The following is a 12,826-nucleotide window of genomic DNA, read 5'->3' as shown; positions in this document are numbered from 1 at the left end:
CTATGCTCAACAACCACAGGTACCTAGTGGCTATTATATTGGACTGTGCAGATATACAATATTCCATTTTTTCAGAAAGTTCTATTGGACAGTTCAGTAATGTCTGTGGAATTAATGAATGCAGGAGCAAATAAAAGGAAAGTTGTGAAGTTACTGTCTGGCAAATCTGCCCACCCCTGCAGCCTCCTCAGCCCTGTTTCAGTCCTCTCCCTGCGCCCCCTACCCCGTCCAGCAGTTCCTGCTGCTCCTGAGGCACAGCCTCATTAACAAGATGCCTGAAGGCTGGGATTGGTCTGGGGCTGGGTACGTTTGCAGTCAGAGTCAGAAGTCTGTACCAGTCTATGTCCCTAGACCTACTCTGACTCTCTACATAGGGAAGTCCAGTCGAAGTTCAAGTCTCTTCAGACAACAGAAGGTTTCTGTAATCCTTCCTGATTTAGTCATACACACAATGTACAGGAAGTAGATCAGAACTTTAAGTTGTATTTTAGAACTTTAAATTACTTACCCTACAGTTAAGTAGTCTGTCTTCTTTCCGTGTTGGCTCTGTATGTGTGTTTAGTAGGAAAGCAAGCACTAGCTATGCCAAACCAAATGATTCTAAAATTTTCTTAAAATATTTATGAAAATTCTAACCCAGGAAGAAAGCATTCTCACATATCTCAGGTAGCGGTACAATGGCTTGTAATGCCAGTATTTTCTAGCTAATTTACTATTCACCACTGTTTTATAACATGCATATGTGCTTTTAAGTGTTTAATTCCTTCTTTCCATTCTTATTTTAGGTAGAGAATAGTTTAGTAGAGTGAGAATGCTTTTGTAGACTAAGGTTAAGTGGTCACAGAAACCTGGAGAATTTTAATTACTCAAAAGTGGTAAGACAAGAACTTCATTTAGTTGCTTTTTTTGAAAGACATTTGAACATATTCCACCTAGTCAACAGCAGCGTTCCAGCAGACCACTGTATCAGATTAGGAAGCCCCATGACACCTGGAACATGTTCTCCTCACACCATCAGAGTTGGAGTCCGCCTCAGGTACTTACATTGAACAGCAGCGTTACAGTTTCAGTCTTTGTAATTTCTCCTAATTACTTTTAAGCAACCTAAAAGTACAGAGGTCTCATATAACTTGCAGATAAAAGTACATATGATTATGGCATTTTATTAAATTGCATAAATATCTCCTCAGATTCACACCAACGGCACTGACACTCCAACTTTGAGTGGTTAAAATATTTTTAAGTGAACAAAGCACATTAGTTTCATGAAGACTTGCTACTCTTTCAGCAGAAACACTGATCTTCATACATATACATATTTAAACATATATTAAGATAAAACATATTTCTACAAAATATTTTATAAACTGCATATTATTAATAAACTAAGATCAAATTATTCTGAAAATGTTCAGAGAACACATCAGAAGATGCTTAAGTTGTAGGAGCCTCAAAGATAATTTTTTTAGTGTTAACATCGGAAGAAAAACACCTCAGAACTGTAAACAATAAGTCAAATTTATCTTCAGAATTGTGTTAGCTATAGGATGAAAAAGTCACGTCATCTCCGTAGTGAATTTCACTTTAGCAAAAAAGTAAACATACTTCCTCCGCGTCAGCTGCAATCAAGGCATTAGCAGTATGCCATGACTGATTATCCTGGGAGCCGTTGCTGAGAAATGGATGTGTGGCCCAGGGTTTTATCACTATAGTCTGCAAAAAGCAAGTCCTTTGTTTAGATATCCTAGTTGTAGTAAGTGACATTATTAGGTAGTTCTTCTATTTAAATGACATAAGAATTTAGTGTATCAGCAGCTTATAATAAACAAGCCCTTTCAACTTGATGACTCCTCTCCCTGCAGTACTTTTTCTGTTTATAATACGAGTGGTAATAGAAGACCATATGGTTGTGACTTTTAACTAAAGTAAATGACATTTAAACAAACAGAAAAACAGCATTAGGATATTCAAGGATTTCAACTATAACCTAAATACACAGTACACACTGGGGGCTATTAGTGTTAACTATATAAAGTGACCATTTTCTAATGTTGTCCAATTAGTGAGATGTTTTTCAGTTTGCCCATCACTCCCATTTAAATATTTTCCAATACACAGTAAAACAGCTATGTTACTGGCATATTGTCCCTTTTCCAAGGTCTCCTTTTAAGAACACTGCACTACACCAGTGCATCCTGAGAACATTTAACCAGTTTTTTTTCTGAAATGTGAAACTGTCTCTATTTCTTACACGTCTGCCGATAACAAAATAATGCTGTTATTAACATAGTCTATAATTCAAAAAGAAAAATGTAAGAAGTACTACATTTCTTATTCACCTACCATCACTGTACTGAAGTAAAGATTAGCATTTGATGAACATTTCACCTTTGTGTATGACAGTGGGATCTGTGGTATCAAGAACCAAAAACTTTAAATAAACTGGTATTTTGATAGATCAGAAATAAAAGTAAAAACATAATTTTTCTAATAAGTACAGATACATTTCCTTTAACAATAGCAAAAGATTGCTATGCTCTAACTACAGGAAAATACTGATGTCTCCATAATCATATTTCTATTAACATGTCCACCTTCAATACAGAGTGATTGCTATGGTTGAGAAACTAAATTCAATAAATAGTTTTAACTATTTGAAAGATTTAGAAAAAAGACTCTTCATTTTGTAATAAACCACCTCCAGAAAGCAGAAGTTTACACTTAAAGGAGCAGCTTACCAACCTCAGGTAACAACTTACCCATTGTTAATCTGCCAACCAATAAAAGGATCAAAAGAACAACAAAGTACTTGTATAGTAGATAAATATGTCCAAAGGCACATCATTTCTACTGAAATATAGAAAACCTTTATTACCACACAACCTAAGTAGTAGGTACTGCATGCTGCAAGGGCAATTTAGCTTTCATTGCAACAAAACCACCACAGCATTTCTGGGAATGAAACTTCCCCTCAAAATGAAAGCAAGGTAAGTCCTGGGTACCTCAATTCTACCATTCCTGTAGAAGATTAAATCAGATCAAGTTCAGAGTGCACCAAACTAATTAAGTCCTTCAGAGCCAAGTGGATTTTCAGTCTGCTTTAATAAAACTATCATTCAGTCCAAATAGAAGTCACTTGGGGAAAGAAACATTTAATCAGCACAATGTTGTCCTGGGACAAAGTAACAGGGGCATTCCAGTGTTTTCTAACTTTCACCAGGATATATGGAAGGTGATCAGGTAACCCTGATATGTAAGCAGCTCAGCTTTCACGTCTTCTATGAAGACCAGAGTGAACACAGATTGGTTAGTTGCACAGTGTGGTGAGCTAGAGGAACATCTATATTAGTAAAAAAAAATAGCACGTCATATACTTTACTTCAGAGCACATTTGTAGTAGAAACTAGTAGAAAAAAATGAATAAAATAGAAACTAAAAGAAAAGACAGTCAGACTATATTCATGTTTACATTTGTTAACCTTTCAAGTATTTTTAAACTACCTACTAGATGCCAAATAAAAGTTTAGGTGCTGGGGAATCAGCTGAGATCAAAGCAAATCCCTACTATCAAGAACCTTTTATTTTAGAGCAAGGGTCAGCAAACTTTTTCTGTAAAGGGCCAGACAGGAAGCAGTCTTAAGCTCTGCAGGCTACAGACTCTCTGTTACAATGACTTAACTCTGCTGTTCTATTGAAAGTGGCCACAAACACTATGTCAACAAGTGAGTGTCCCTGTGTCCCAACAAAACTTTAGTTACAAGAACAGGCAGCAAGAAGAATGCAGGGTCTTGTAAGCCATCTTAAGGGTCATGGCTTTTATTATGAGATGGAGAGCCACTGGGCTCTTTGGACAGAAGAATAACATTATTATTTTTTTAAAGTATCATTATTAAAAAGGATCATTTCAGCTACTATGTGAAAAGCAGTCAGTGGAGGGGTAGGGAGGCAAGAAGATGGGAAAGTTATAAGCAGAAAGAGAAATTCAGAAGTTACTGCAAGAAAACAAGAGATGAAATTGTCTTGCAACAAATCGGTAGGTAGCAGTGATGGTGGCAAGAAGTGGTCTATTCTGTTTATATTTAGAAGATACAGTCCTCAGTGGATTGGATGGGAGAGTAAAAGAGGAAGACAGGCAAGGATGATTCGAAGGTTTATGACCTAAGCAAGCAAAAGAATGGAGCTGCCTTTACCGTCATGGGGAAATATGTGAGAGGAGTCAGTTTGGGAAGGAAAATCAGGAGTTTAATTTTGGACATACTAAGTTCAAGGTGATCATTACACAGTAAGGTGGAGATATTAGACAAATTATTACATATATGACTCTGGAGTTCATGGAAGAAGTTGTGGTTGATATAAATTCAGGAGTTAAGTTAGATAGTATTTAAAACCATCAGATAGGATGAGGTCACCTAAAGTGTGCATGTACGTAAACAAAAGAAGTTTAACAAACAAACCCTTAGTTACTCCAATATTTAGAGGAACCAATAAAGGATACTCAGAAGAAGCAGAAAGACAGGAAGAAAACCTAGAGAGAGTGGTATTCCCAAAACTAAAGGAAACCAGGTTTTCAGGACATCTGTTCCAAATACTAACAACAGGTCAAGTAAAATGAGGACCGAAAGCTGACCACTGGGTCAGCAACTGAAAAGTCACTGGGGACTCAACAAGAAATGTTTCAACTAACTGCTGGGGACCAAAGCCTAACTGGCAAGAGTTCAAGACAGAATATAAGATTCAGAGTGGAGTCAGTAAGTATATACAACTCTCCTATAGAAGGATGTGGTGTCAAAGGAATTTGTTTGCTGATAGGCACTGACTGTATTTCAAAATGCCTGATATACCACAGCTACACAGTGAATTAAAATCACAGCCCTGGACTATCACACAATGTTACCCTCAGAAAGAGTATAAAGTGTTTTTCTTCATTTCTTCATCAGTTTTATAACAAAATTTTACTATATTTCCTGGGTCTGGCCCTATGTTCCCTAGTAAAATGGAGACTACATTAAATAGGCTTTTTACGCAGTTTGCCTGCTGCACAAATCAATAGGAGAACACCAGTTTATTTAACCTATTTCCTATTTGCTAAATGCTTCTACTTCCAACTAAATTATTTTTGGCAAATTAGTGGTTTCTAGCAGCAAATTGAGGAATTCCTGTAGTATAGAAAGGCAAGTTATTCAACATGTTCGAGCAGAGTAGTTTGTTTCTTTTGAGAGTCACAAATTATGCTCATATCCCCGTAGTTGATGCTCAGTCCATAACCCAAGGAAAGAACTACTGGCATCAATATCATCAAAATAAGCAAAGCCCACTGTAATAGCACCTTGATACGGACTGCTTAGTTTCCAAATGCTTAATGTAAAAAATAAATCATGGTTCATAAGTACTGCGTGCCACATGGACTTTTAGAACTCTAGAATGAATAAAATGGTTCCACATCACTTAACCAATGATCTGTTTACATTCTTTTATGCCAACTAAAGAACAATGCTATTTCTTTCAGATGCTAAATTCTATATTCAAGGTTCCAAATGACAAGGTTAGTGTTTTACATTCTGAAGCACCTACTTAGGAGAATAAATGTTTTTTTCCCTGAAATTTAAAACACATTTAATATACATCATCCTTATTATGCAGCTCAATCAACATTTGAGTAGTAATGTCTTCACCTTGTAAACAACAAAGATTTTTCTAAGAGGATGCATAGACAAGGGGAAGAAACCTCTTTGATAAAATATAGTACCAGTATGCTTCTGAGATAGCTGGAAAATGGAACACTCTGGAGGGGGAGACTCAGCAAACAGCTTGGATGTCTCTTCAGAGTGCTCCAAACTTGGATGAATTTTTGCTATAAATCACCTTGATTAATGGAACACATTTGCTAAAGTGGTTCTATAATAGCTATACAATTCTCATGGCTTAAAAACCAACCTAAAAAAACTGGTGGGGGGTGGGAAGCCTTCAAAAATCACTGGCTTCTCTTTCAGATATAATACTGGCCCTGATCAGAAATAGTTGTCTTTCATTTTAAAAATTATAAAGATACATACATTTTAAAGGAAGCACAACTTGATTAACTGGGAGTAGAAATAAGTAAGTAGAGGGTATTTGGGGAGGAAAAGTAGTGGCATGCTAAAGAATATAAATTCTGGGTATAGCCAGGCTACCTACGTTTGAATTTCAACTGTTTCTCTTACTGTTTGCAATTGGGCCATTTATTTAACCTCCTTGTTGTTCAGTTTTTCTGTCTGTCAAATACTACTACTACCTTCCTTCACTAGGTTGTTGTTGTCAATGATTAAATAAATTAACCCTTGTAAAGAGTTTCAACAGTGTCTGGTACAGAGTAAGTACATAGTAAGTGTTGGCCAATATTGTTACAATTATGTTTGCATATTTATAAACATGCAACCAAAGTGAATGGAACAGACCTGAAACAAAATGGCAGTGCCCTCTAGTTTATCCTTTCATCAAGCATAAAAATTCAATGAATGTTTTCCCTAAACAGAATATTAAAAAAAAATTACATCTTACAGTCCTCTGGTTATTTTCTCTGATTACTCAGCAGAGATATTATCTAAATCCTTTCATCCTGATATTTCTCCTCTAATAATTTTAAAAGAAAACAACGGTGTGCTGTTTAAGTACAGAGAGTAGATACTATCATTTATATGTTTTGTTATTCTGTCTGTTGACAATACTATTTCTTTTTTTTTTTAACACCTTTATTATGGTATGATTCTTATACAATAAACTACACATATTTCAGATGTACAATTTGATGAATTTTGATATATGTATACACCAATGAAACGACTGCCACAATCAAGATAGGTAACATTTCCATCACTCCCAAGAGGTGCAAATTTCGAATTCCCGATTTATCCCTTCCCACCCCCTTCACCCCCTGGTAACCATAAGTTTGTTCTCTATGTCTGTGAGTCTGTTCCTGTCTTAACAAAACTATTTCTGGTCTCAAGTACATGCTTGTTGCTAAAGCAACTCAGAAGCAACTTAGAATGCCTCATGAAATTGTAAGTCATGTGAAGGTGAAATCATTATGTAAATATCTGACATTTAAAAAAACTAAAAGGATAAATGTCCATGATGCAAGCCATAGAAAAACAGGTTACCTGACACCACACTATCTTTATCATTAGTATCGTCATCAGCGAACAATTACTAGGATGTTTAGCACTGTAGTAATAAATATCAGAAGTGTAATAAACATTTGCACAGCTGAACTACAGTCTATCATGGACGCTAAATAAATAATAGATTGATTATTTAATAGTCTATTGATCAAACTTACTAATTGGGCAATCAGATTACAGGTCAAAATAAATTAAAATGAGGAAGACAATTTAACTCAATTATATACTTACATTGGGGATGAAGATAAAGGTAGTTAATAGACGTAACGGCTATATTAATAATCTGATAGTGACACAAAATTTAAATAAAAGTACAAAATTAAGTTATAACTAAAGTAAAATGAATATATGCTGAGTAAACAAAAGGCCACCCCTCTGTGCTACAAGGTCTGTCTCAGCAGCTGTGTGATTAGTGAAAGGTGCTACCACATGACACCTGCTCATTTCATCTTCATTCCACTGCTCTTGCTCTTTTTCCTAACAGGATTGGCAAGTTGACTACACCAAAGGTATATGAAATATCTATTCTAAAAATGTAAATAGGATTTTTAAAAACTAAACTAGACTTTGATTTTACATTTTCCACTAACAAGTCAGTGGAAAACCATCTAAGGCAGGATTCCAGAGTGCATTTAGTTGTCACATGTCCTTTGTCTCTTCCAACCTCTGACAATTCCTGTCTTTCCTTTTTTTTTTTTTAAAGACCTTGACATTTTTGAAGAGTATTGATCAGTTACGTTGCAGAATGACCCTCAGTTAGGGTTTGTCTGATGTTTTCTCATGATTAGACTGAGGTTAAATCTTCTTTTTGCACAAATACCACAAAAGTGATGGCCTTTCTCAGTGCTTCAAATCAGGGGCTACATTAGGTTGACATGTCTTGTTATTGGTGAAGTTAACCTTGATCACTCAGTTAAGGTGGTGTCTGTCAGCTTTCTCCTCTATGAAGTTACTATTTTTCCTTTTTTAATAAATACCTTGGGAGAGATACTTTGAGACTATGCAAATATACTATTTTCTCTCAAACTTCTGCCTGATATTTTGACATCCATTGGTGAATCCTGCCTGCAACAATTATTACTGAGATGTTTACATAGCATTTTAAAAGGAAGTAAATATATTAATTATAGTGGCCAAATTGTTTTTGATACAAATATACTTAAATTCTACTGAATGCATCATTTTAACTTATATTCAAAATATGAATAAAAGTTATTTTCATTTGTCAGTGTGTTCAGTTAATGTTAATCAATGATACCAATGAATAACATAATTGAAATGTTACTTACATAACTATGGCTTTTAAAGAAATCTGATGGACTATTGCTGAGAATTTTGTCTCCTTCCAAACCAATTACTCTTTTACAAATGTTTGATTTTGGGTCACTCGGGCTTTTTGCAATCACAATGTCACCTCTGAGGGGAAAAAAGTCAAAGAAATGTCAGTGTTATTTATTAAACATAAACATATGCATGGCACTGCTATAATACTTTTATAAAGCAACTTAAACACAGCCACACATACTGACCTCCCATTAATTTTACCAGCTTTGAGAACCTTTATGACTGACTTTTACGGGTCAAAATCCAACAATGAAAGTGACGGAAAAGCTATTCAAAGATTCTAAAATTTCTGAAAATTCCATGAGAATTTTCTTCCTGGACTGTATTCACTATGTGTTACTTCTGTGTCCAAACTGTTAGAACCAAAACTAGGGAAAAACAATTCCATGTAAATACCACCATATTAACCAAACAAATATTACTGCCTAGCCAGTAGTACTGATTGACTCTAGAGCACATAAAAAGGTAGAAACATCTTCTGTGTTTCCCTAGAGCTCAAAAAATTAGAAATTACAGCATAAATTATATAAACCAGACAGTTTACAGTACAGTCAAAAGGACTTATATCTGAGGGAAAATATCAGAAGATCCAACCAAATAAAATGTTAAAAGCTGCCCAAACATATGTTACAAAAAATAAATTGGCATATAAAACATATAGAACCAATATGGGTATGACCATCTACATGTATTAGAAGACTAAGACAGATATTTAAATGTGGAAAGGAGACAAAAATGTAGGACTAGTACCCCAACCAAAGAGAACACAATGCTCTTTCTGTGTGACATGAGCAATAAGTGAATTATGTTGCTCACATTTTAAACAATTTAATATATTTATGTATTATCTGCACCTAGTTCAGAAACAATTTGATGTTACTATAATAAAAGATGCATATATCAAAATAATATCAAAAGCCATAAAAATAAAAGGAAGATGATGGTTAACTCAGTAACCTAGTTACTGCCATATGTAAGTATTAAAATGAGGTCTAAACTTTTTGGTCAAGTCAAAAAATAAATTATGATTAATTACACGGCAATCATTAACTAATAAAATTTGAGAGATATGATAGAATTTTCCTAAATCAAAGAGAAATATACAAGAAGGATACTTATGTAAGAAAATTAAAGATACTATCTTAATCAGAAATTTTACAGAAAATACAGACAGTATTCAGAATGGTCATTTCTGAAGCTATTCTTGATAGGAGTTGAACACTATTAAAATATTAAAGTCTATAATTTGGAGTATAATAAAAGGCTTGCACTTGTTTGAAAATTGGATAAGCTATATCTTTTCAACCATCTGGAGCCATGTCAATGGAACTGTTCAGATGAACAAGTTTGTAAAGATTGTAACATACTAACAAAGTCAATTTTGGCCAGCTTTTGGGAAAGAAATGTTTTCTGTGAGAGTTTAATTCAGCTTAAGTTTTTTGGCAAAATAATCAGTATGACTCTCAAAACAAATACTGCACTTGAATGGCAACATAAATATAATTCAGTCAAGGTATTTTTATAGAAAGCATTATTACTGTAGACTATTTCTGGTGGTCTAATCATATATGCATAGATCTTAAAATATATATCCCTTGGACTCTCAACTCTTTCAAAATAGGATTTTAAAAGAAACTTAAAAGAACTAAGACTTAAATTTTCCTTTCTCATTTATAGCTATAAACATCATTATTATCCTACTAGATTGTAAGCTTTTGAAAAGAAGGGTCAATATCTTACTCATCTTAACATTCTTAATAAAGTATAGTACATCTTACAAATTAGGTGCTTATCAACTATTTGTTGAAAGAATAAATAGTAATTTGAGAACGTGGTTGTCTCAAGTATGAGTGTTCTGTCCACTAGACTCAAAAATCCAGTGCTTTAGATACCAAATATGCAGACTTCCATTTTGCCTAAATGGATGGCTATTCTAGCTTTAGAAACATGCAGCTAGCAATACTTCTTGCCAGGGGTCAGAGATTCCCCCAAAATCTGAGCATTCTGTGCTGCAGATAAAAGAAAAAAATACTCAGGACAGTAATACTTCTAAAGTAGAAGTTACCAACTGACTACCTTGGTTGTAAAAATTACTTTGGTATGTCTCATATAAATGCCAAATTTTGAACTGTCCTTCCACCTAATGGGCCCTCTGAATGAACAGAATACAAAATGAAACCCACAAAGAACCTTACTTACTAAATGTAGTTATTTGTATTACCCATAAGAATGCAAAGAATATAAAAAAAAAAAGGACAATATTGAGGTATCCATTCAAAAATTATTTAGCCAACAAGTTCAGCTCCTTGTTAAGGATGCTCAAAGTCTATGAGAGTGAAATCATGTCATTAGCATGGAAAACAGAAGTTTGTTTTCATGTTGCAGTGAAGCCAGGTCTCTAGTTAATCCAAAAACTGTAAGTTATTCTGATATAAGTTAAAAAGAAAAGGAAGCTAGAACATAACCTGTTAATACAAGTTTTATTTTATAACCCCTATTATCTATCAATTAGTTATCTTGAAGTTGTTACAGGTAAAAGATCTGAAGAATTAGCTAGGGACCATGCTAGACCATACAGCTTGAGCAAGAGTTTCTATCTACAGAATCTAAGATGGTGGAAGATCAGTCAACGCAAGAAACAGTTTTACACTATTCTTGATGATTTTTCAGTAACATTAAATAAACAACAGAAAAGGTCAATAATGTAAGAGGAGTGCATAAATCTACTTATGCCATAAGCTAACTACCCACTCAAGTGAATAAAATTTGTAGTTTATAAAGATGAAATCTGGTATAGATTTATTTTTTTCAAAAAAATTTTATTTTTTTCATTATGAAAAACTAATGGGCCCACAATTTTAAGGAATCAGAGAGGTGCCCATTAGAAAATACATTAAATTACTAATATTTGATATCCATTCAGAAGGAATAATACAGAGTTAAATAGGATAAACAGTATCACAAAGATTGCAAACACCATTTAGAATAGGATTTTAAAAGATTTAATGGCAAACAGTATCTGCTATGGAGTTTTTCAATTTAATATAATTAATAAGGAGACTCCTAATAGATAAGATTCCTGACTCCCAGCTACATACAGTGCTGTAGTCTAAAAATCATTGAGTGTTCATCATACAAAGAATAAGACAGTCACCAATAGAAGTACAGGATCATTTTAAAAATTAAAAAAAAACCAAACCACTGATTTGCGTAATGTAACATAGCTCCTAAGTCCCTAGTTCTTGACTCAAAACATTCTAGGACCACCCGCCACCCCCAAAAAAAGTAAAGGTCTAAATGTACATTATAAAAGGGACTGCTATCTACAATGATATAAGGGACACAATGACCCAAGAGACTGTTGTTTATAGAGAAACTATTAAAATTTCTCAAACTGAGAGAAAATATTTCAGTCAAATTTTTATCTAGCTGGTCATTAATTTGGTTATTTACAAAAGAGTTTTTAAAGATAAAAGTTAAGAAATTGCAGAAAAGACATGATGTATATGTATGTTTTCACCATAAATTAAATATATCTATGACAGAAATTTACCTTTGGATACCATAAAAATGTCGAGTAAGATTTTCTGCAAAGACAATATCTGAATTTTGAATTGTAGGCTCCATTGATGGTCCAGAACACTGAAAAGAAAGGTAATTTTGTAATTTAAGTTGAAAACCTTTTAAAATATAACCTAAATCATCTGAGCAGGCTGGAAAGAAAGAAAATCAAGCAAATGTTCTTCAAGCTTGGAGAATGATTTATAGTAAACTGGCAGCTCCCAGATAAACTGAACTCTGCAGATTGGCCATCAAGTCTGGAAACACAGGCAAAATATATTTTAAATGGTTTATTAATATTACATTATAATATATGAATAAAATAACATTATCTGTGTTTCCAAATTTGGGCCATCTTATAAAATTTAAACTCCATGAGGGCAGGGACCTTGTCTCTCATGTTCCCAGTTGTATAACCAAGGTCAACAGTGCTTGGCATAAAGTTGATACTCAATAAATGATCTATTTATTTTCTTGCTGTTGTCAAATATCACCCGGTACCCATGATGGTAATTCACCAAGTGGTATCATACTATTCTCGATGAGTTGATGCCTTTCCTTCTCTTCCAATGAGATGAACTTTAAAGACTTTCCATATTAGTAGGTCTTAAATAACAATCTTCATATATATCTCAGAACTGTAAAAATGATCATTGCAACTTAAAAAATCTAAATACAGCAGTCTCCAATTAGTCCACTTACGTGTAAATAACTTTTTACACAAAACTTCCTACTCAGGCAGAAAAGACCACAGTGAAAGTCTT

At 34.0% G+C, this 12,826-nt stretch overlaps 1 protein-coding gene across 6 annotated transcripts in view; it reads right to left on the bottom strand.

Moving 5' to 3' along the window:
- IMMP1L (inner mitochondrial membrane peptidase subunit 1) overlaps window positions 1-12,826 on the bottom strand; it is a 68,769-nt gene that overhangs the window by 12,564 nt on the left and 43,379 nt on the right. For all 6 annotated transcript variants that reach the window (XM_011000414.3, XM_011000401.3, XM_011000409.3 and 3 more), the window contains 2 exons: window positions 12,055-12,143; window positions 8,447-8,573 (listed from right to left, as the gene is read on the bottom strand). In XM_011000414.3, the coding sequence (XP_010998716.1) occupies window positions 8,447-8,573; window positions 12,055-12,143 (216 nt within the window). The remainder of the gene's footprint in view (window positions 1-8,446; window positions 8,574-12,054; window positions 12,144-12,826) is intronic.

Source organism: Camelus dromedarius, chromosome 12, assembly GCF_036321535.1.
Source record: "Camelus dromedarius isolate mCamDro1 chromosome 12, mCamDro1.pat, whole genome shotgun sequence".
Lineage (NCBI taxonomy): Eukaryota > Metazoa > Chordata > Mammalia > Artiodactyla > Camelidae > Camelus > Camelus dromedarius.
Note: the sequence above shows the minus strand (reverse complement) of the source record. Positions and strands in the feature narration are given on the sequence as shown.